General features: G+C 44.9%; 1 protein-coding gene across 1 annotated transcript in view; it reads right to left on the reverse strand.

Annotated features, from left to right (window-relative positions):
• Positions 1-467: 467 nt before the first annotated feature.
• LOC310775772 (multiple PDZ domain protein-like) overlaps positions 468-25,721 on the reverse strand; it is a gene marked incomplete at both ends in the record, with an annotated part of 57,115 nt that continues 31,861 nt past the window's right edge. The window contains 22 exons of the mRNA XM_083635906.1: positions 468-614; positions 2,622-2,745; positions 3,098-3,201; positions 4,871-4,975; positions 5,990-6,112; positions 7,794-7,828; positions 7,967-8,081; positions 8,238-8,309; positions 8,438-8,585; positions 10,551-10,744; positions 11,202-11,285; positions 13,007-13,217; positions 13,425-13,465; positions 13,582-13,656; positions 16,869-16,961; positions 17,594-17,720; positions 17,899-17,990; positions 19,205-19,413; positions 20,303-20,468; positions 21,031-21,102; positions 22,784-22,852; positions 23,210-23,320. Coding sequence (XP_083492032.1) covers positions 468-614; positions 2,622-2,745; positions 3,098-3,201; positions 4,871-4,975; positions 5,990-6,112; positions 7,794-7,828; positions 7,967-8,081; positions 8,238-8,309; positions 8,438-8,585; positions 10,551-10,744; positions 11,202-11,285; positions 13,007-13,217; positions 13,425-13,465; positions 13,582-13,656; positions 16,869-16,961; positions 17,594-17,720; positions 17,899-17,990; positions 19,205-19,413; positions 20,303-20,468; positions 21,031-21,102; positions 22,784-22,852; positions 23,210-23,320 — 2,517 coding nt within the window. The remainder of the gene's footprint in view (positions 615-2,621; positions 2,746-3,097; positions 3,202-4,870; positions 4,976-5,989; positions 6,113-7,793; positions 7,829-7,966; positions 8,082-8,237; positions 8,310-8,437; positions 8,586-10,550; positions 10,745-11,201; positions 11,286-13,006; positions 13,218-13,424; positions 13,466-13,581; positions 13,657-16,868; positions 16,962-17,593; positions 17,721-17,898; positions 17,991-19,204; positions 19,414-20,302; positions 20,469-21,030; positions 21,103-22,783; positions 22,853-23,209; positions 23,321-25,721) is intronic.

The following is a 25,721-nucleotide window of genomic DNA, read 5'->3' on the forward strand; positions in this document are numbered from 1 at the left end:
TTCTGGGGTCTTAGGAGTGTGTGACAGAAGTTAGCCGAACGGATACAATTCAAGAGAGTAATAAACACAAATCACATTGGTTCTTGACAGACATTGCTCTTGCATTCGTTTGTAGAGTATTATTATGAATATTAAGATTCATACAACATAAACAGATCAGCCCAGGATAACACAGGAATATGAGCTTTCATTTGGAACACTGTGTGCGTGTGTACACACAGCCGTGTTTGCAGATCGAGGCAGGCAGCTCACCCAAATCGCTACAAATCTCTGCGCCTCTCCAAGCGATTTCCAGCTAAACTACTTTATTTGCGAACGATCGCTTCATGTGTCTGTATCTGCCTTTGTACCGCTGCGTGAAGCGACTCCACAGATTGCAGCCAGATTGCTCTATTGAATTCCGTTTCGTCAGATGGCTTGGTTGATGATGACATCATCAAAGTGGGACAGCTTGACTGCACGGCGCTTCAGGAGAGCACCGTGAGGACCACGGTCCCCTTGGTCCTCTTGAGCATGTCCACGGCCTCGGCGTGAGTCACGCCCTCCAGGCAGTGTCCGTTCACGGCGATGATCTGATCGCCACGTTTCAGCCTGCCGTCCTCCACGGCCGCCCCCTGCGAGAGAGAGTGACAGAGAGAATGAGAGAGAGTGACAGAGAGAGAGAGAGAGAGAGTGAGAGAGATAGCAAAGTCCATCACCAGCGTATACACATCACAAACTGTTTGGACCATCAGGGGAACACAGAGACGCAACAGACTTTCTTTGTAGTGACTGATAGTACAGGATAATAACTGCCAGACGATGTAGTAAGTTGTCAGAATGCAATATTGCCAGAGAAGCTCCCTGTGTGTTACATGGACACACTTCACCTGTGTTTCAACTGGCACGAGGGGGAGTAGATGATGACAGAATTTAGATTTTTGGGTGAACTGTTTCTTTAACTGATGATCCTTAAAGGTAGTCCTTACAAAGTCATAATTGGCGGTTAATGTAATAATGTGATCATATCTGGCAATTGACGACATTGAGAGTGTTTATTATATTTCCAGCCCATTTAGAGTGTCATTTTATTACATGCCAACAAGTCATTGCATAATACAACACTTGTTACATTATTAGGTGTTACAAACCTTGAAACCTTTGAAGTTGAGAATTGTTGATTCATGCAATTGTATTTAAAAGGCTCATACTGTATGCACAGGGATGCTTTGCTAGTATGTTTCAACAGCATGACATACTGGACCATGAGGGCAACACAATGACATACTGGACCATGATGGCAACAGAATGACATACTGGACCATGAGGGCAACATAATGACATACTGGACCATGAGGGCAACAGCATGACATACTGGACCATGAGGGCAACAGCATGACATACTGGACCATGAGGGCAACAGCATGACATACTGGACCATGAGGGCAACACAATGACATACTGGACCATGAGGGCAACAGCATGACATACTGGACCATGAGGGCAACAGCATGACATACTGGACCATGAGGGCAACAGCATGACATACTGGACCATGAGGGCAACACAATGACATACTGGACCATGAGGGCAACACAATGACATACTGGACCATGAGGGCAACAGCATGACATACTGGACCATGAGGGCAACAGCATGACATACTGGACCATGAGGGCAACAGCATGACATACTGGACCATGAGGGCAACAGCATGACATACTGTACTGTGAGGGCAACAGAATGACATACTGGACCATGATGGCAACAGCATGACATACTGGACCATGAGGGCAACAGCATGACATACTGGACCATGAGGGCAACAGCATGACATACTGGACCATGAGGGCAACAGCATGACATACTGTACTGTGAGGGCAACAGAATGACATACTGGACCATGAGGGCAACAGAATGACATACTGGACCATGAGGGCAACACAATGACATACTGTACTGTGAGGGCAACACAATGACATACTGGACCATGAGGGCAACAGAATGACATACTGGACCATGAGGGCAACAGAATGACATACTGGACCATGAGGGCAACAGCATGACATACTGGACCATGAGGGCAACAGAATGACATACTGGACCATGAGGGCAACAGAATGACATACTGGACCATGATGGCAACAGCATGACATACTGGACCATGAGGGCAACATAATGACATACTGGACCATGAGGGCAACACAATGACATACTGGACCATGAGGGCAACAGAATGACATACTGGACCATGAGGGCAACAGCATGACATACTGGACCATGAGGGCAACATAATGACATACTGGACCATGAGGGCAACAGCATGACATACTGGACCATGAGGGCAACAGCATGACATACTGGACCATGAGGACAACAGAATGACATACTGGACCATGATGGCAACAGCATGACATACTGGACCATGAGGGCAACAGCATGACATACTGGACCATGAGGGCAACAGCATGACATACTGGACCATGAGGACAACACAATGACATACTGGACCATGATGGCAACAGCATGACATACTGGACCATGAGGGCAACACAATGACATACTGTACTATGAGGGCATATCTAGGAGCAGGATTCCCATATTAGATTTCTCTCAGCAGCATATTATAAAGTTCCTCTCACCTTGTTGAAGACAGTTTTGATGTAGATGGGCAGGTCTCCATGCGGGCTGCCGAACCCTCCTACGATGCTGAAGCCCAGGCCAGAGGAGCCTCTCTCCAGATTGATGGTCTTATACATACGAGCACTGGGGGGACAGAATCCTATAGTAAGAATACAAAGTGTGTGTGTGTGTGTGTGTGTGTGTGTGTGTGTGTGTGTGTGTGTGTGTGTGTGAGTGAGCAGAAATTATGGCCATGCACAGTTATGCCATTTTATGTGCGATCGCGCAGAATCTTTCAGGAAGTGTAAAGAGCACCCCTGCGGGTGGCCTAACGGAGCCAGATTTTTTTAATTAAGTAATTAGGGCAGACTAAACGGGCCAAAATGGCTAATTAGTGGCCAAAATGACTCAACACAGGTTCAGCACCACAGAGAGCTCCAGACAAAATAAGCAAAATGAAGAGGTTACTGGAGAATATAAGCAGAGGGTTTGGTACCAGAGGTTGTTGTGGAGGGAGGGCAGACTGCTGCTCAGACCTGATGACAGCTCACACACATCACTGTGATCTTGTGTAGCACATCCTCGAGCACCTGCTGCCACCTACACACACAAGCGTGTGCGCACGCACACACACACACACACACACACACACACACAGCAATGAAAAAGCTTAGGATGGATTTAAATACACACACTCTCGATGTGTGATAAAAAGCTGGTAATGAGACAGGTTCAGTGCTTCCGTCTGAGCCATTTAACAGCGATATCACTTCACGACAGCCTACAGCTGTTGTGGAACTTCCATGCCTGTCTTAATATGAACTCACCTGGAGTAGCGTTACTGTACAAAAGCTTCAAGTCTAACTTCAAGCCCAGGTCTGAGCAGGGCCGCTGGAAGTCACTTTAAGCAGGGGGTGCTGGGAGGAAGCGGGCCCCGCCGAAAAAAAGTTTACTTTTTTTTAAAACATTTTCTAGCCATATTTAGAGGAATATCTAATTTTAAATTAACATTAGGATTATACTGTTGTGATGTAATTATTCAGTATTTTCACCAGCTGTGCTCTTTTTAGAAGCTGGTTGTTTACCAAAAAAATCTACAATACGTTTTTGTGTCATTGTTTGTGACTATCATTTAGCTACAGCAGGAAATACTCCGTTTCAACACAACATGTGCGCGCATGCGCGCTTCTTCTTCTTCTCTAGCCTACAAGCATGTAACTTCTTTGATTGTTATTGTTGATAATTCTATTTAAATAGGCTACATTTTCAGTATATCAATAATGCAATCATTTCCCGAAACATTCCCAAACAAGAAAGGAACATAGTGCACTGCAAAATATTTTTAATTACATTTGTAAAAAAAAAAGAAAAAAAATCATCTCGCCACTAGGGGGTGATGCAGCACATGCAGCACCCGTACTTCCCGCGGCCTAACTCCGCCCACTGCATAATTTTAAAAAAGTGCTAAGAAGTGGCGAGAGTGCCAAATGGTTGAATCTATGTCAGCATTGGCCCCGCCTTTGCAGGCCTGTTTTTAAACAGGTGACATGTGAATATTACAGTAACACCAGCTTTGATGTTTCATCACAGTACAGTCAGACAATTTAATTCACAGCTCAAAATACATGTTTTAGTGCGCAATACCTCTTTAATAGTTATTTTATTGAATATACCTACTTGTCAAAAAAATACTGACATCCACTTCTTTGCTAATATCAAACTCACTCTCTCTCTCTCTCTCTCTCTCTCTCTCTCTGCAGTAATGTTTCCAGAAATGTTACAGTAATTTGTAATTTGAGGGGTATTGGTGTCAGACACTGTACAGTGCACATTTGCTCTTGAAATAAATATGATTCCCCTGGAAAACATTGATAATGAAGACACTAGTTAACCGTAAACAAATGAGTTGTACTGTATGTACTCATTGAGGATTTCATGTATGTGATGTCTGTATTTAGTCACAATATTCTTTTCACACTGCTGACTTGTATAAGAACAGCAATGACCATGGAGGCATTATGGATGATGGATTTATTGTCACTTGCTGTTGCCAGCCGTCCTCTGAGTCTGCATGTGGCCTAACAACACCTGTACTGCACAGAAACCTGCTGACTGTCACCTGTAGTGTGACACAACACCTGTACTGCACAGAAACCTGCTGACTGTCACCTGTAGTGTGACACAACACCTGTACTGCACAGAAACCTGCTGACTGTCACCTGTAGTGTGACACAACACCTGTACTGCACAGAAACCTGCTGACTGTCACCTGTAGTGTGACACTTCCGGTGGCGTTCTTCAACAGGGCTGCGGCGTTCACCTGAGTCACGCCCTGCATGGACACGCCGTTGATGCTGATGAGCCTGTCTCCAGCCTGATGCACGCACGCGCACACGCACACGCGCGCGCACACACACACGCACACCCACACACACGCACACCCACACACACACGCACACACGCGCGCGCACACACGCACACGCACACACACGCACGCACACACACACACGCACACACACGCACGCACGCAAGCACACACAGATTTTGGGTATAAAAGGGTTAACCTGGGTTGCCTGACTCAGCTTGACGACCCACCGGACTAGGGTGGGACAAGGGTTGATTTCAGAATGGAACCACCCGGGTTGCTATTTGTTATGCTAATATGCTAACGTAGCCTAATTGTTATGCTAATATGCTAACGTAGCCTAATTGTTATGCATCTCTCCCGTCTTGGTCCAGGTCTGAATAGTCATGACTAGAGATTACCCAGTGATGACTGACTGGTGTGAATTGACAAAGGAACATGGGTCAATAAGCAACCCTGGTCGTTGGTCTAAGATGGTATCAGTTGCACAAACGGTGATTGCATCTCTTTTTAATTGGGTGCAACTGACGATTATTTTCATTATTGATTAATCTTTCGATTATTGTCTTGAATAATCGATTAGTCGTTTGGTCTGTAAAATGTCACAAAATGGTGGCGTGTGTAGCCACGCTGTGGCAGTGGCACTGTGGAACAAATGTCAATCACTTTTTCCCCAAAGCCCAAGACGACATCCTGAATCCATGTCTTCTTTTGTCCTGACCAACAGTCCACAACCCAAAGAGAACCAGTTTACTGTCACAGAAGAGTAAAGAAACCAGAAAACATTCACATTTAACAAGCTGGAATGAGATCATTTTCTTCTTTAAAATGAGTCTAAACAATGAATCCATTATTTTAAAAAATAGTTGCTGATTAATTTTCTGTCGATCGACTAATCGATTAATGCAGCTCTAGACTTTGTGTGTTTTATCGTTGGATGTTATCAGCGTTATGTTACATAGTGCAAATGAAACTATGCTAGATGCTCTCACACACTCTCACACACACACACCCCTTCCCCACCTGTAATTGGTGTGTTTTGGCAGCCAGTCCATTGGTATCCATGGCAGCAATGAAGAGAGGTACGTTGCCATGGGGACTGCCCACTCCTCCTGCTATGCTGATGCCCAGGGAGTCGCAGGCAGCCTGTGGTGACACAACACACACACAAACACACGCGCGCACACACACACACACACACACAAACACACACACACCCCAAACGGGACCTGGTTTCTTAAACCGTGGTGCAAATCGCATCACACGGCTAAATGTTTTCACTGTGCAGCATCGGCCCTGGTCAGGAGGCTGTCTGTGTCTCTCATTTGGGGTGAAAACTTTAAAGACCCCCTAAAGTCACAAATCTGTTTTTCTTCTTGTCCCTACAGTTGGATGTCTGAACTTCACTGTGCAGAATGATGTCTGTGCCTAGTTTGACACTATAAGGCTGCTTTCACAATCGTCTGCTGTGGTGTTAATTTCGTCGACGAAAACTATGACGAAAAATGTTAGTCGACTACCTTTTTCCCCAAGACTAAGACGAGACTAAAATGTTCAGACTTTTAGTGTCATTGACTAAAACTTTTAGTCGACTAAAACTTGACTTAACAAAAAGAGGATGGGGTTGACTAAATATGATAAAAACTAACAAGGACATTTGACACAGGACTAAGACTACGACTAAATTTAAAAATAGATGACAAAATTAACACTAATTCTACACTGTTTCCCCCCTCAATGCAGCAGTTCAGGTTCCTGTGCTGCAGCATCATAGATGTAGCCTAGCTGACATGAAGCTGTCTTAAAAACATTTACAGTATTTACAATAGAACCCACCCAGTCTTAGCTAAGGGTCTTATCTATGAGGCATTGTGTTCCCAAAATGTACAGCTACTTGCTTGTCTACAAGCACTCAGACTTCTCTGGATAATCCAGAGAAGTCTGAGTGCTTTCCGGACAGCCAGCCTCCCTCCATTCTCCCCTCAGCTGCGGGCTGAGCAGGGACTGTAAAAACGGTCCACTTGTCGTTGCTACCGCCGCACGCCGACACTGGCCCGGGTGGGCAGAGTCACCATTAGCTACTTTCCCTGGGAAAGAGTTGCCAACACTGCTTCGAATTACAATTACTAGTGCAAGCGCATCAGCAGATTCAACAGTTTTCATTGACTAAAATTAGACTAAAATGTGAACAGTTTTCGTTGACTAAAACTAGACTAAAATACTTATGATTTTATTTGACTAAGCTGAGACTAAAATGCTCAAACTTTTAGTCGACTAAAACTTGACTAAATAAAAACAGGATGAGGTTGACTAAATATGATACAGACTAACAAGGACATTTAACATGGGACTAAGACAAAATAAAAAAATAGCCGACAAAATTAACACTGGTCTGCTGAAAGTGGAACGTTTCTCAGAGCTCACTGAAAAGGCCATTTTCAACAAGCATGATTCGTGACATCATGAATCTTGGAGCCAATCCCTGTCCAGTATTCAGCAGTTAAAGCCCCAACACATTCTCACTCCGTCAGGAACCCTTGTCGTCACTTTGTCACGAGTGAGAATGTGTTGAAAGCCCGTGTTGTATGCTGTGTTTTAGATAACACTGATTGGTTGATTTGGATTTTTAAATGAGGGAGAAGGAGGGGAAGCCATTCTAAGGATTTTAACAAGATAATTTAACCTTTTTTGTGGGAAAAACCATCAGACACAAATTATTATTCATAGTAGAGTATTTTATACACATGACTTTAGGGGCTCTTTAAAGACCGTTGGCTGTCACACCTTGTGAATAGAGGTATATACTGTAGGAGAGTTTGTGGCTCACCTTCTGTATCACTACTTTCCTGATGTCTTGGTAGTCTTGTGATACTATGGGGAGGGAAAGAGAATAATGTTTGTATAATCTCCTTTAAAAAAAAATTATTCCCATCTGAGATGCATATGGATATTTTGTGTTTCTGTTCTTCTGACAACCTAACACTTTTGAAAACCACTCACAGCCTCTCCCTGCTTTGCTATCTGTCTCCCTCTGGTGGGCGAGGGAAGCATCACATCCACTGGAGGCGCTCAGGGTGGAGCAGTCGCTCTGCATAAAACACAGGTTCACAAAGTGCCATTGTTAACAAAAGAGTAACAATAATGATCTAGAGACAGACTAAATGTAAATAGATTCCAAAACATACATTTTTACATTCGCTTTTTAGAGTGTTGGGTCAAAGAAAATAGCAGCCATGGAAAAGATACAAACACGCCAAGAAAGACAGTTTACCTGGCTCCCCTGTGAATACTGCAGCCCGGCTTTGAAGCGAGCCACCTCGAGGTGGACGGGTCCCCCGCAGCTCTGAGGGCAAAGTGACGCATCGCACGTCAGGTGACACGCCCGCACCATTCATTCATTTGTTCATAGAGTTTGAGTTTGTGTGTGTGTGTGTGTGTGTGTGTGTGTGCGCGTGTGTGAATGTGTCAGACCTGCAGCAATTTCCCTGCACGTTCCTGTGTGGCGGCCCGGACGTCCTCCCCGTTGATTGACAGTATCTGGTCGCCTAGCAACAGCTTGCCATCGGAATATGCCACGCCTCCTCTGATGATATCTGACACGAAGATGCCTGTGTCGTTACTGTGGGGGGGGGGGGGGGGGGGGGGGCAGGTCAAAGACCACGTATCTGCTCTCTGCTTGCAATCTACCCTTAAACACTTCATAAACACGGTGTCCTGTGGTCTCCCTGCTGTGCTTTATTGTCAACACTAAACTGCTTGTGTCATCATGTCCTGTAAGGCTTGAAAACAGAAGTCTATTGCGTCTTCGCCACAGTGACGAGCCCTGCCTCTGCCCAGTCCCTGAACTTTGGCTTGGGCAGAATCTCTGATGCAGCACTTGTAATAAGCAGTGTTGGGCAAGTTACTTTTAAAATGTAATATACTACATATTACTAGTTACTTTTGTTTAAAAGTAATAAGTTACTTTACAATATTACTTTCTATGTAGAGTAACTCGTTACTTATTACACTACTTTTGCATTACTTTTACCAAAACACCAGCAGCAGCAGAATGACATCGCCACCCTGAACCATCCAGAAAAATAATTTAAACCGTCTTGAAGTCAGTGTAAACAATCCAAAATTCAAAATTTTATTCTTTTCCTTTGTTATTGTCAACTGTAGTGTTTTTTTTTGCATAAAAACACAGTTTGATTAGGAAATGATTGTATCTTTATTTAAATATGTGCTTTGATTTAAAAAAGTAACTCAATTTGTAACTTGAGTTACTTGACAAAGTAACTGGTATAATATTACTGAAATCCTATAAGTAATAAGTTATATTACTGAGTTACTTCTAAAAGTAATATATTACATGTAATATGTTACTTTTGTAATGAGTTACCCCCAACACTGGTAATAAGGAAAGAAATTAGGAAAATATAATGTAACTCTCAGCAATGGTTTATCTTTGTGGTATTACTGTTACAGTACCAAAGATAATTGATCAATATAAACGCTTAGTAGATCAATTTACTGACAAAAAATAATAGAAATAGAACTAAATTTAGATCGTTGTTCCAAATCACAACTTCTCCCTCTAAACCCAAAAGTAATAAAATCTGTGACACAACCTTTTTCTGTTTTGATGTTAAGGATAACAAATAAAAAATAAAAAAGCACTGTGCCAAATTTGCTAGAAAAGTGCATCACACTAACAGTTGAGCGCATCAAAGATTAAAAAATGTTGTCAAAATTAGATTTGAACTTTCTTTCTTTTTTTAGTTGTGGCGCTTTATGAAGCCCAGCTAGATGAAGGGGCATGGCATGGTTTAGAGTCGTTTATGCTTTTACAGTGAATGATGAAGGCACCAGGATGAGCTGATACTTCCTCAGTTGGGTACCTCAAGGTGACATATGACATACATACCTTAGCTTTCATCTTGTTTTATCATTATAATGGAGAGAAAATCTCTTTGTATGTCACATAAAACAAAAAAGTGTTATTAAGGTATCAAGACATTAATATTGTTTAAAAACTAATAACAACATGGAGCCTTCTTATGGTTTTTTCTTTTCTTTTCTTTGTCATTTCTATTGAGTTTAAAGATACAGTTGGTCATCATTGGTCTTCATAATTGTGTCATTTTTTCACAAAGGTCCAGGGAATATTTGATCATCTAAATCTAAACCTAAGTTCTTGTAAATGGGAATATTTGGGATCTTTTAAACCTATCATAACTCAAATACAAGTCTGTTTTACTCCAGTGTGTTAGGCCAGAGATATACCTGCTTTTGGACTTGTGTTCGCAAACGGACACAGGATATGCGAGGCAGCCATCATGCGCACACAAACACATAGTTAAAAGCAAGTATATCTCCACCTTTATCTCCACCTTTAGCTGTTACTATGGTCGGGCCTTATTTTTTCTTTCAAATAAATTGTCCTTTTATTTTACAGACTACAATAAATACATACAATAAACTTAGAGCAACATATGTGCACAAAAGCAAACAAAGAAATATGGGGAAAGTGGAGGGCATAAATACTTCATGTAGCTGGAACCTTCTTGTTAGGTTAGACGAGCCCTTCAACATACTGTACCTCTTGCCCACGGTGGTGAGGCCTAGCCCCGCCCCCGGGCGCGGCCTCAGCTCCAGGGTGAAGACGTCCCACAGGTCCTCCTCCCTGTACGCCCCCTGGTGTCTGAACACACACAGGCGCACGCGCTGGGTGGTCAGACGCAGCACCCCGATGGCCTCCTCATGGGTGGCCTGCCGCAAGTCAATGTCATTCACCTGGGACGGAGGGAAGGAGAAGGAGGAGAAGAAGAGAGGGAGATATGGCATGGGGGGTGGATGAGATGGGGAGAAATTGTGTATAGTTTTACAACAAACATCAATCACAAACAATGTATTGTATAGTTAAGCAATAAGAGAAAATATTTCTACAATAGTATCAAACACACAAAGGAACAAGTAACATGGCAATCACAATGCATGGCTGGGAATAAATAATATGCAATAAAGATTGACCAACTGTGTCAGTTGGTTGATTGATCAACTGTCAGACACACATAGTGTGTGTGTGTGTGTGTGTGTGTGTGTGTGTGTGTGTGTGTGTGTGTGTGTGTGTGTGTGTGTGTGTGTGTGTGTGTGTAGGTGTGTGTGTGTGTGTGTGTGTGTGTGTGTGTGTGTGTGTGTGTGTGTGTGTGTGTGTGTGTGTGTGTGTGTGTGTGTGTGTGTGTGTGTGTACCTCCAATATCTGGTCTCCAGCCTGCAGCCTTCCATCTCTCTGCGCTGCACCTCCATCATTCACTTCATGAATTATTACTGCCCCCTTGTGGGGCGAAAAGAGAACACGCTGAGAATTACAGTGCAGTCCAGGTAAGAACTTGAAGATGAATCAACCATGCATGGTTTGTCATTTCTGATACTTCCATGCATTTAAAAAATAAAGTCATTTCAATTGTTGTTGTTATTATTATTATTATTATTATTATTATTATATTTATTATTATTATTATTATAAATAGAGCAAGACTGTTTTCACAATCTCTATATATCTTATATAATAGTCATGTAGCCTAAGTTGATGCTTTGTTGCTGCCAAGTGAAAAGTAAGATGCAATGCTGGAAATCTTGATTATATACAATGATTGATTAACTTAACTTACAGAGGTGATTTCACACTGTTTGGCAAGGCACAGAGAAACCTAATGCCTCCCTCTCAGCTAATTACAATTGAATATTCAACAGCACTGTTGCATTCACTGGATAGACCGCCTATAGTTCTTAGCTGCGACCAGCAGCTCTATAAGTCACTCTGGCCGGTTGGTAGGCCCACAAAAGGTTTGCCACCTTTTAGTGAGTACAGTTTTCGCCCCAGCAGCCTGCAATTTGGTGTGTGTGTGTGTGTGTGTGTGTGTGTGTGTGTGTGTGTGTGTGTGTGTTTGTGTGTGTGTGTGTGTGTGTGTGTGTAAACGTGTGTGTTTGTGTTCATGCCTATTGGGTAAAAGGGGGGCAAATTTCAAAATGCAGGATGGCAGGGGCAGGGCTGAAATTTGGCGGGTCAAGTGTGTGAAGCTGTTTGTTGTGTTCATGTGTGAAGCTGTTTGTTGTGTTTATGTGTGTGAAGCTGTTTGTTGTGTTCATGTGTGTGAAGCTGTTTGTTGTGTTTATGTGTGTGAAGCTGTTTGTTTTGTTCATGTGTGAAACTGTTTGTTGTGTTCATGTGTGTGAAGCTGTTTGTTGTGTTCATGTGTGTGAAGCTGTTTGTTGTGTTCATGTGTGAAGCTGTTTGTTGTGTTCATGTGTGAAGCTGTTTGTTGTGTTCATGTGTGAAGCTGTTTGTTGTGTTCATGTGTGAAGCTGTTTGTTGTGTTCATGTGTGAAGCTGTTTGTTGTGTTCATGTGTGAAGCTGTTTGTTGTGTTCATGTGTGAAGCTGTTTGTTGTGTTCATGTGTGAAGCTGTTTGTTGTGTTCATGTGTGAAGCTGTTTGTTGTGTTCATGTGTGTGAAGCTGTTTGTTGTGTTCATGTGTGAAGCTGTTTGTTGTGTTCATGTGTGAAGCTGTTTGTGTGAAGCTGTTTGTTGTGTTCATGTGTGAAGCTATTGTGTTCATGTGTGTGAAGCTGTTTGTTGTGTTCATGTGTGTGAAGCTGTTTGTTGTGTTCATGTGTGTGAAGCTGTTTGTTGTGTTCATGTGTGAAGCTGTTTGTTGTGTTCATGTGTGTGTGAAGCTGTTTGTTGTGTTCATGTGTGAAGCTGTTTGTTGTGTTCATGTGTGAAGCTGTTTGTTGTGTTCATGTGTGTGAAGCTGTTTGTTGTGTTCATGTGTGTGAAGCTGTTTGTTGTGTTCATGTGTGTGAAGCTGTTTGTTGTGTTCATGCCAAATGCTTAAAAGGGGGCGGGGGGGGGGGGGGGGGATTTCAAAATGCAGGGTGGCAGAGGCAGAGTAGGGTGGGCTGCCCCTGCCATCCTGCATTTTGTAAATATGCATATGTGGTCGCAGCTATTGTGAATTTGCGCTTGTTGTTTTATATGTTGATGTCTCTCACCAGCAGCGTGTCACAGCCTCCCACGATGCTGAGGCCCAGGCCTGTGTTCCCTTTACAGATCTCTATGGAGCTATCCCTGCCAGCCACGATGGGACAGCTCAAGGGGTCAGGGGTCGTTTCCCTGCCAGCCACGATGGGACAGCTCAAGGGGTCAGGGGTCGTTTCCCTGCCAGCCACGATGGGACAGCTCAGGGGGTCGGGGGTCGTTTCCCTGCCAGCCACGATGGGACAGCTCAGGGGTTCAGGGGTCGGGGAACCGGAGCGGCCGACGGGAGACGCCCGTGCGGTATGGAGGGATGAAGAGGAGGAGACAGGAAGGGTCAGGGAGGAAGCAGAAGAGACGGAGCAGGGGGAGGGGGAAGACGAGGGGAGAGGCAGAGAGGAAGAGGAAGAGAGAGGCCTGCAGTGGCTGACGGACAGTGTGACAGAGGCCCGGTGTTTCAGGATCAAACTGGATATCTGAAGACAGAGACAGTTAATCAATCATTTATATCAACATGGCCTTGGACTGTGTTTTTTTATGTGTGTGTGTGTGTGTGTGTGTGTGTGTGTGTGTGTGTTTAGTGTGTTTTTACTTTGTCCACTGACAGTCCTGCCACAGGTTCGTCGCCCACTGCAATGATTCTGTCTCCAACCTTTATCCTGCCATCCTGTACACAAACAGAGGTGTGAATGAGAGGATAGACAGAACAAAATAAAGTTGTCCTGCAACGATTAATTGATTAATTGACTATTTTTAGAATCGATTAATTGTTTCGACACAGTTGTAAGAAAGAAATACTAAAATTCTCTCGTTGCCGATTCTTAAATTATGAATATTTTCTGGTTTCTTTAGTCTTCTATGACAGTAAACTGATGATCTTCGGGTTGTGGACTGTTGGTCAGGACAAAAGAAGAGATTTGAGGAAGTAATCTTGGGCTTTGGGGAAAAAGTGATTTTTCCACAGAGCCACGGCCACAGTGTGGCTACACACGGAAATGTCAGGTGAGTCATGTGTAACGGAAAACCAGGAACGGAAAGCCAAGGACAGAGATGTGATGTGCTTCATCACATGGCCTCTAGAGGGCAGCATTGACTAAGAGTCTTGACTGAGACGCCGTCCGTGGCTGTACCATGGCAACACGCAAGTCAGAGGGTCGGACAAATCCCGTGGCGCAATGAAAGTGCGGGCCGGTGGCCATCATGGGATATACAGGTTCTGTGCTTGTTCACCATTTTGTGACATTTAATAGTTTAAACAACTACGTAATTGATTAGTCATGAAAATAATCGTCAGATTACTTCGTGCAGTCAAAACAACCATGCTCAAAAGACAGTGTAGATGGTTGTGGACTAGAGGAGGAACGCAGCCCCACCCTCCTCCTTCATCCTATTAACAGTTAACACTGTGGAGTCCTTACGCTTCTGGGGGGTCCATCTTCAGCCAAGACTTGAAATGGGAGCTGAACATCAGAGCTCTCACCAAGAAGGCACAACAGAGGATGTACTTCCTGTGGCAGTTGAAGAAATTCAAATTCAAGGACATCTGCAGACTGCAACGTATCATCCGCTGTGCTGAAAAGGTGATCGGATGCAACCTGCCCTCCCTTCAGGACCTACACACCGCCAGGAGACTGAAGCGGTCTCGGAAAATCATGGCCAACCCCTCCCGCCCCGGCCATAAACTCTTTGAAATGCTCCACCTTGGGAAGGGACTGAGGTCTATCAAGACCAAAACCTCTCGTCACAAGAACAGCTTCTTCCCAACTGCCATCAAGAAGGCTCGAAAGCCCCCTCTACTAAGGACTCTACCACACCCCCTCCGCCCCCAATATCCCCCAAGCACAGCCGGCTCAACAACAGGCCAGAATCCCCCCACTGACAGCAACCAATCCCACCCATCATGCATCACTTTAAAGATGTATAGGACTGCAATTTTTGTGTGACTGTCTTTCTGTATTGTTTTTGTCTTCTGACTATTGATGTGACCACTATGCTGCATACTTAAACTAAGTCAAATTCCTCGTATGTAATCTGATTACCTACTGTGGCAATAAAAGTGAATCTGAATCTGAATCTGAAAATAATCGTTAGTTGCAGCCCCCCAAAAAAAGAAAAAGGTGAGAGAATGTATGAGGCAGGGATGGCTCATAAAGAAAAGCTTGTTAACACACGACAGCCATCATTTCAGAGCATTGACGCCCATCATCTCCGAGGTTAAACTGGCTGGTTTTAATATGAGAAGAAATACCAGGAGACGAGACTGATCATCACACCACTGTTGGCACGCATATTTGTGCCTCTTTATTCTAATAGATTATTGATTATCAAAGCTAGCGACAAATCAGCACGGCCTTCTCTGATTACCTCGAGCAATGCAGAGCGAATCACTGTGATGTGGGCTTACATTAACTGAGATGGTGCTCCCAATGGGGGAAAGGGAAAACCTTGAGTATATGGAGGAGAACCCTCCAGTTGAACAAACAGGGGCAGGTTTCCATACTGGACAGTATGGAGGAAATTGCTAACGTCCAGGATGAGATCAAATGCACGGAGGTGCTCAGGTAATGATTGCTACAAGCGGAGATGAAGATTAAACATATGAGATGAAGGCTGAGATAAATAGGCCAGATTAAGGGAATGGAAATGAGAAGGAACTAGAAAAGTGCACTCAGTAGAGTGTAGATCTCCGCCAGGCGCCGCTACGCATATCTACACAAAATTCTGGGAATCGTCTTTACTCGAAGGACTGCAAAATGTATTTTTATCACAAAATATGGGGCCTATACGTGTACAGCCGCATTCACAGTTTATACTGCTCAAATAGCTCTGCGCTGTCAGCACACCTCTGTCTGCCATGACGGTTGTGGCAGCCACACCGCCGATCCCTCACTCCACTCCCTCACGCGCTCACTCCACTCCCTCACGCGCTCACTCCACTCCCTCACGCGCTCACTCCACTCCCTCACTCACTCCACTCCCTCACTCCCTCACTCACTCCACTCCCTCATGCACTCACTCCACTCCCTCACTCCACTCCCTCATGCACTCACTCCACTCCCTCACTCCACTCCCTCATGCACTCACTCCACTCCCTCATGCACTCACTCCACTCCCTCACGCGCTCACTCCACTCCCTTATGCACTCACTCCACTCCCTCACGCGCTCACTCCACTCCCTCATGCACTCCCTCACTCCACTCCCTCATGCACTCACTCCACTCCCTCACTCCACTCCCGCATGCACTCACTCCACTCCCTCACTCCCTCACTCACTCCACTCCACTCCCTCACTCCACTCCCTCATGCACTCACTCCATTCCCTCACTCACTCACTCACTCCACTCCCTCACTCACTTCACTCCCTCATGCACTCACTCCCTCACACACTCACTCCACTCCCTCACTCCCTCCCTCACTTACTCCACTAGCTTAGCGTTAGCCAATTAGCCTGCACACTGCAGCTACTGTAAAACACGGCTGGTGCCTCAAACTGTCAAGACTGCTCTTCCACACAACCGCTAACAAAACTCTCTGTCCTTAAATTGCAAGCTATACAGTAAGTAGGTTTCCAACCATATCTGTTTCCAACCGAGCCACACACACTAGTCAGGAGTCAGACGGTCATTGTCATGACGGTATAAAACAGAGAGACAGACAGATACCCACACACACACACACACACACACACACACACACACTCACTCACACACACACACACACACACACACACACACACACACACACACACACACACACACACACACACACACGAGCAGATGCATGGCTCCGTCCAGGAGAGAATGGCGGAGATCATGCATTGAGTGACAGAAAGGCGTGGCTGGAGAGAGCAGTATTATGATGTTGATGGTGATGTCATACCTTACTGGCAGTGCCATGTTGGATCAGGGACCTGACCAGCACTCCCCCCCTGGACTTGTCCTCTGCCAGGCAGATGCCAAGACCCGCTTGATCCTGGAGTGACATGTGACATGAAACAAACAACAACAACAGACAATGTTGACTATCTAATGGAAGAAATATTCAGGTGTCTGATTAAATAATACATTTCTAAAAAACATGATGAGGCTATAGTAAAGTTTAATTTCAACAGGGAACCAAGACAGGCGATCGTGCATATATGCTATATTTGTACGTGTTGAGCAATGAAGTGCCAATCTGGCAGCTCGATTTTGAACTAATTGTAATTTGTTTATGTCTTTCTTAGCTTGAGCCAAGATAGCCTGGTATTGCTGAAAGTGGGGAAAACAGTAAGAATCCACAAAACTACTGTATCTCTGAACTATCTCTTGAACCAAATCACACACATTTATGCTATTCTATGTGATCTCCTTTTAACTAATGTCATAAATGTCATATTTTTTCACTTCCATTCACTGAAACTCAATTCCTCCTCTGAAACTGTTTGGAGCCCCCCTGGGGAGGCCCCGCCTCCCACTTAGAAAACATCTGTGCTACAGTAGAACATATAAAACAGGTTGTTTTATGATGTCTTTCCCCAAAAATCCACATTTGGGACATTTTGCTATGCATGGTACAGTAGAGATGTGGGCTGAAGGCCCAGCAGTTGAGTATAGATATTGTACCTGAGGTAGTATGATGTGCTGGACTGTGGATGAACCTGCGTCTGCTGCCGAGTCTGTCTGTGAGTTGGCCGCCTCCTCGCGCTCGGCTCTTCCTCCCTGGGCCGTCTGACTCACAGCTGCTGCGTTCCTAAGTCAACCAACACCACATCCGCTCCAAATCACTGGGTCCCATCATCAACAACACCCACAATCTGTTTGGTCTGACTGTCGGGAGAAACTGTGCTAAACGTGAACGGGGGGCGGGGGGGAACGCTGAAAACTGCCGGCAGTGAACACAGCCTGTCCAGGTGTGCGCCTTGCCTTACCTGATGAGAATGATCTTGACTTTAGCGGGAGCGTTATTGAGGAGGGTGGAGGCGTTCTGGTGACTGCGGCCGTACAGGATCTGACCGTTGATCTGGAAGAAAAATAACATGATGGTTGACCTCCTTCCACCATTCATCTCTGCATTCATCTGCCTTCTTCTCCTCTCTCTCCCCTTCTCACCGCTCCTCCCCCTGCTTCCTCCTCACCTCAGCTGCTCACGGCACCCAACAATCCAGCCCACCATCCTTCAAATGGTAATTTGTCTGATAAATGTACTGCGCGGCCGGGCGCTCTTCGTTCCTAACTCGCCCCTGCCTCCAACCCACAACCCACAGCTCTCCTATTGCCTACCTTGTTATTTTTTTTTGACAAACTGGCATATTGTCTCTCTCTCTCTCTCTCTCTCTTCAACTCCAACTCAGTCACTAAAACAGTCACTGTCCCATTTGTTACCCTCAACCCTCCCGACTCCTGACCAAGGGGCAACCTCCAGTTCTGAAAAATGAAACCAATGCAGAAGTAGTCTCGCTTTTCAGACTCTACTCCCTGCAGCAGGAGAGAGTCTGGCTGGTAATAGATCCACTGTGGACTAGCGGGGGAAAAGGCTCTGTTTAATACCTTTACAGCCATCCACCGAAGGTACCATGCAGGCTGGCTTCATTGCACAATCCACATCAATGGTTTTCAGCGTGTAGCAACGAGCTAGCGGCTAGCGCTGCTGTTGTTATTGTTTCAAAGCGGCGCAGGCATTTGAGATCGGCAGATTTGACAGAAAGGAAATCCATATATGGTCGCAGCCAGTCAGTCAGAGCGGGTCGGAGCCAATTGCAGAGCTTGCATGGGATGGAATGGGATTTCCATCTGGCACCGACTGAAATGGTCGGCACCAATGGGAGAGCTAAGTCCACCATGCTGCTTCAAGCCAATCAGACTGAAGGGCTCATTATACTCGAGCAAGCTCCGTGGGGTGGAGCTCTGCGAGTCACCGTGCGGACCTCGCGCTGGGGCAGATGCTTTTATACTCAGAAGTGATCAGCCAAGTGATCAGCATGTATTGTACAATGGTAATAGTGAGAACAGCCCGTGAAAAAGTCGCAATTAAACGCTATTATGTGCAGTACTGAGTGCGCTTTCACTCTCAAACGACCGCACATCAGCACATGAATGAATCACCAAACTTGTTTTTACTGAATACCCGTTTCAGTTCTCAGCCCTGATGGCCTACTCTGTGCTGCTTTTAATCTCTCTCAAACATGCTCTCAACACAACATGACCCCTGAACCCTGACCTCTCCCCGCCTCTCACCTCCAGCAGCTCGTCGCCAACCCGTATTCTCCCGTCTAACCCGGCGGCCCCCCGGGGGTCTACGTCCGCCACGTAGACGCTCATGCGGGCCCGAGAGCCGTCCCTGCTGCCCGCCAGGCGGAGACCCAGGCCGCGCGCCTCAGGGTCCTTCTGCAGCTCGATCATGTGGAGCTGCCCGGACAGGCTGCTGTAGCGCTGCAGCATCTTCTCTGCCAGAGGGAGACAGAGAGTTAAACAGGAGGATAATATGATGCTGTTGGGTAAGCCAGTGTGTGGTGTGTTACATATAATGACTGACAGTTAAGCCCGCTGGCATTATACCCTAGAGGCATAAGTGTGTAAGAGTGTGTGTGTGTGTGTGTGTGTGTGTGTGTGTGTGTGTGTGTGTGTGTGTGTGTGTGTGTGTGTGTGTGTGTGTGTGTGTGTGTGTGTGTGTGTGTGTGTGTTGGTGTCACCTTACTGCAATTTGTCAGCAGGTTCGTGCAATTTGTTTGTTTGGATGGGATGATGTCAGACATGTTGATGGAGAGGCGAGGCAACGGGAGGTGTGCGTTTCTGTGTGTGCAGGTTTGCACGTGTGTGTGTGTGTGTGTGTGTGTGTGTGTGTCCCTGCACTGCAAGAAGTCTCCATCTTAACAAGTCATTTAGTCTATTTATTCAGTCCTAAAATCATATTTTTGTTTTCTTTGTATAAATATATGCCAATGGGGTTTGAAAACTTCACACTTGTTTCCGACGCAAATCAATCTGGGTTTCATGGATTTTGTAAATGAAGTGTAATTTTCTTGATAGCAGGACCATCATCTGCCTTATCCTCACACTCATTTTTACAATGAAAGAAGGTTGAAGTTTACTTCTATTTCTATTTTTATTCTTTTAGGAAGCCTGTTGCAACACCTTGGCCGGGGACTACGGGTGGAAACTAGCCTTTTGGCTGAACCTGGTGTATTTACATTGAATTGTTGATTAATATGCTCTGTCCCCTTTTTTTCAATAAACTGAACTGAACTGAAGAAAAGCAAGATGTGAAAGCTGAAAGTGACTCAATGATGGGAGATTTTTTGCAGCGTGCATTCGCCCGGCGCGACGCTGACTTACTCCTGCAGGTGTCATCATCATCGTCTTCGGCTGCCGCTGTGACTGCTGACGCGACCGTTACGGGGCTCCTCCGCTCCATTACGGGGCTCCTCCGCTCCATTAGGGGGCTCCTCCGCTCCATTAGGGGGCTCCTCTGCTCCGTTCTATTGGCTGTCGGCGCAGGGACCTTGGGAGAAGACGTTTTGCATTATTGAGCAGGCAGAGTTGGAGATGCCTCAGGGGTCCTTCGAGCGCAAGTTGGACTACCCCTGAGGCTCGCTCAGTATCCTTGATGTAGCGGTGGGAAAAGCTGACGAATAGGATGAATTAATGAACACAGTTTTAATGTCAGCTAAAAATAACATGAAAGTTGACCAGAATCATGCATTATTTTGTAAGCGATGTGCAGGCGTGTGTGTAAAATAACTTCAAACAAAGGCACTGTCTATTTAGAGAGTTATGCATCTCCATCAAAGAGAAAAACAAAGGTTTCCAACAAACAAAGGTAGTTGCAAGCGACTTTGAACTGTGAAGGGTTCTATTGGCAAAATATGCACGTTAATTAAGTTTTTGGGAGTTGGCATATCGTGCAAATGCTAATGCGAAAATTGCTTTCAAAAGCATGCATACACACAATACGTGGTCACACGCACGCGCGCACGCACGCACGCACGCACACACACACACACACACACACACACACACACACACACACACACACACACACACACACACAACACTGTACCAACCTTGAAGGGGGTGGGAGTGAAGGGGTTTGTAGGGGAGAGACTAAGGACCAGACCACTGAGAATCTCTGCTTCCTATGATCATGAGGGGAAACACAGACTTATAGTCCAATACACAGGAAAGGGATCAGTGGAACATACTTACTGTGTTTGAAGTGCCATGTATTATAGGGCCATATGAATTCAGTTCTATTTCCCTCCCAAATTCCGCTTTTCCCATGTGAATTTGATTTGAGGGGTTAAAATTTTATTTTTTATTTTTTGATGACTTGGCCGTCTCCTCTTCAACATGTTTCTCAAGATGACAACCACTTTGTGAGGTGACGTAAGGGTCCCACGCAAGACCCTCTCAAAACTCCCTCTCAAACACTGGGTCTGTCTGTGGTCCAACTCTGCTCAATTAACAGCAGACACCAGCTGATCCAATTTAAAGTCACTCGCCGTCGTCATTACTCCAAGTCTAGGTTGCACAAGATCTACCCCTCTGTCTCATCACTATGTGATAGGTGTCAGGTGTTGGAAGGTACACTATCCCAGGCTTTTTGGTTTTGCCCTTCGCTATCTGGATTCTGGGCCAAAATATTTGATTGGTACTGTAAGGCCTATAAAATAACTCTTCAGCCGGAGGCAGAACTCGCCATCTTCGGCTGCTCAGAATCCTCTCTGCTCCTCCCTAATGCTGTGCAACAGTCTCTGACGCAGGGGATGACTGTTGCCAAGAGACTCATTCTGAAGGAGTGGAAGTCCCCCTCTGCACCTTCTTTTCGGCTGTGGCTGATGGACATGGTCTCAGTTGTGCGTATGGAGAGACTCCGGTTCCTGAGGACCAATTCGCTTAAGAAATTCTTGGTTATTTGGGACCCGTTTCTGGCCTACTTGGACGAGGTTCGGAGAGACGGGTGATTCGCCCGGCTGACTTTTTATGGACCCCTTCCATGTGATCCCACACACTCTTAAGCACACGAGCACTTGAATGCGGCTGGTTAATGCCAACACTGGAATATAGATGTATGTATGTTTTTGTTTTTTTGTCTGAGCCTGTTTGTTCCCTATGTTTTGAAAATTGTAAAAAAAAAAACACACAAAAAAAAACACACACTGGGCCTATTTTTTTTTATTATGAAATAGGTTACTACAGTAATTAGGCCTTTTTTTTTTTTTTTTTTTTTACAATTAAGCCAAAATGGAAAATTCTACAATATTCCATGTTACAGTTCATTCCATTTTATTACTAAATTCCGTGATTTCGTCTGCGTTTTCTGCATTGTGGAAATCATATGGCCCTACAGTTCATGTAAGTGTCTCATCCCTCCAAGTATACTAAAGGGTCGACATACATAACCCTCTCCATATTATGCTGACATGCACGGCCAAATAGCAATAACTGAGTGTGAGTGGAGAAACGGAGAATAAAATGACTTCACAGTTTATCTTCTGTGCCAATGAAAGATAATGCAAAGCAGAGGTCACGACCTTTCAAACACATTGAGTAATTACTGCTCTTTGACTTTGTAGAGTAATTACTGCTCTTTGACTTTGTAGGGCACTATAAAGTTCATGTAAATTGCTAATGCATGGTATTTTCCATGCTAGTACACTGAGAAAAGCAACACTATCTCCTAGTGGAAATTGTGAGGCAGGAGTCAAGTTTGCCATTCTTGCATCACATGCATCTCTCTAAAACAGAGAGCAGGACAATATATATATATATATATATATATATATATATATATATATATATATAGGAGGAGTCTACCTTGCTGCTGTGTGAGTTGGACTGTGGTGTTGGAGTTAGTGGCCTCTCGTGGTTGGAGATCATAGGAGACTGTAGGGGAAACACAAGATGCAGAGTAGGCATAATGGTTGTGAATCATACAAGCTTCAAAATAGTAAATCCAATTTGTTATATGATACCAGTTTCCAATCAATCATTCCTTTGTGTACATTGTGTCCAGAGGACATCATAATGCTACATGCAATGTAGCATTAAACTCAAAACTCAAACCATCTAAACTCAAACCTGTCAAATGGATACTTTACTTTAGCATTTGCTGATCATTAGCCTCAGTGTGAAAGAAGCTGAAGCCTCAACACACATTCAAATGCTAGCTGACATTGCATTGTAGGCCTGTAAGAATGTGATATCCATACTACGTTTGGGTGGATGCCTGCTTTGCAGTACCTGAGGTCTGTGCCGCCCGCTCTGGACCAGGAACAGCACAGACTCTCCAGCCTTGCGGATTGCCTCCACTGCCTGCTCATGGCTGGCATCTCTTAGGTCCACCCCACACACCTGGTAACCAAGTCAATGCACGCACACACACACACACACACACACACACACACACACACACACTGAATTGGCCGCCTGCCATTGGCTGGTCTTTGGTGCCAGGTGATGTCACCACCCGCTGTATTCTATTCACCTTAATCAGACGAGACCGTCTGGCTTGAGAGACTAACAGGAAGTGTAAATACAATCGGAGGTTCCGATTGTGTTTACACTTCCTGTCACTCATAAACCTAGTCTGACATATAATGTGAGTTAAATTAGGTTTGACCAGGTGAGTCAGACTAGTTTGAGCAGGTAAAACAGCCGGCGTTTTGAACAGGAAGTCGCGATACAATGGGTCAAGTGGGCGGGGCTGCATAAGGTGAATGGAAGGATTGTTTTCCATATTGATATACTGTATATAGCTTGCACGTGTAACATCACAACAAAACAGAATCAAATGAATGTTCATTGCACTGAACTCATGATATTAAGTGTATTGTCAAACAATGTCAGTAAGATTTTTTTTTTTTTTTTGCAGAACTAATGAGGACAAATGTTTAAAATGTCCTGTGTTTAAATTGTCTGATAATAACCTCACTGTCTGTGATAAGGTTAAATATCTTGGCCATTTTATTTCGGAACAATTGTCAGATGATGATGCTATATACTAGACAGTGCCGCAAAATGTATGCAGAAGCAAATACTCTGTCGCGGAAGTTTAGCATGTGCTCGGATGGAGTGAAGGTGTCTCTGTTTAGAGCTTACTGCACACCACTCTATACTGCCCACTTGTGGTCAGATTACAGGAGGGGGAGCATGCATAGACTGCAAGGTGGCATATAATGATGCCATGAGAATATTGCTCAGGAGACCTAGATGGAGCTCTGCAAGTGAGATGTTTGTCACGGCAGGTGTTAACACTCTCCAGGCACTGTTGAGGAACCTCATGTATAAATGTATCTGCCGACTTAATGTTTCACAGAATGTCATCATCAGGCTGCTGGCTCATCCCTACTGTAGTGATGTCAGATATCAGTCACCTCTGTGGGGACACACTGGTACAGGACACTGTAGTGATGTCAGATATCAGTCACCTCTGTGGGGACACTGGTACAGGTCACTGTAGTGATGTCAGATATCAGTCACCTCTGTGGGGACACTGGTACAGGTCACTGTAGTGATGTCAGATATCAGTCACCTCTGTGGGGACACTGGTGCAGGACACTGTAGTGATGTCAGATATCAGTCACCTCTGTGGGGACACTGGTACAGGACACTGTAGTGATGTCAGATATCAGTCACCTCTGTGGAGACACTGGTACAGGACACTGTAGTGATGTCAGATATCAGTCACCTCTGTGGAGACACTGGTACAGGTCACTGTAGTGATGTCAGATATCAGTCACCTCTGTGGAGACACTGGTACAGGTCACTGTAGTGATGTCAGATATCAGTCACCTCTGTGGAGACACTGGTACAGGTCACTGTAGTGATGTCAGATATCAGTCACCTCTGTGGGGACACTGGTACAGGACACTGTAGTGATGTCAGATATCAGTCACCTCTGTGGGGACACTGGTACAGGACACTGTAGTGATGTCAGATATCAGTCACCTCTGTGGAGACACTGGTACAGGTCACTGTAGTGATGTCAGATATCAGTCACCTCTGTGGGGACACTGGTACAGGACACTGTAGTGATGTCAGATATCAGTCACCTCTGTGGGGACACTGGTGCAGGTCACTGTAGTGATGTCAGATATCAGTCACCTCTGTGGGGACACTGGTACAGGACACTGTAGTGATGTCAGATGTCAGTCACCTCTGTGGGGACACTGGTACAGGTCACTGTAGTGATGTCAGATATCAGTCACCTCTGTGGGGACACTGGTACAGGTCACTGTAGTGATGTCAGATATCAGTCACCTCTGTGGGGACACTGGTACAGGTCACTGTAGTGATGTCAGATATCAGTCACCTCTGTGGGGACACTGGTACAGGACACTGTAGTGATGTCAGATATCAGTCACCTCTGTGGAGACACTGGTACAGGACACTGTAGTGATGTCAGATATCAGTCACCTCTGTGGGGACACTACAGGTCACTTTGATGACTACTGCTCTTATTTATTTCACTCGTTTTTCACTTGTTTTCTTTCCTACTGTCTGCAGGGTGTCTTTTTATTGTTGTATGTATCTTTTTATACAGTATGGACCCTGAGTCTGGATTAAAGTTTTTGATTTGATTTGAAACAAAACATTCAAATAATATTAATTAAAATGCTTCATGCCTCATTTTGTCAGCTTTAAAAATAATAACAAATGGCTTGTTATTATCCAAACTTTTTTTTATACTTGTGTGTATCAGTTACTGTGTGTATTTGTTCATTTGTTGGCACCTTTATGGCACTTTTTGGTT

This window comes from Poromitra crassiceps (assembly GCF_964638095.1).
Source record: "Poromitra crassiceps genome assembly, chromosome: 4".
NCBI lineage: Eukaryota > Metazoa > Chordata > Actinopteri > Beryciformes > Melamphaidae > Poromitra > Poromitra crassiceps.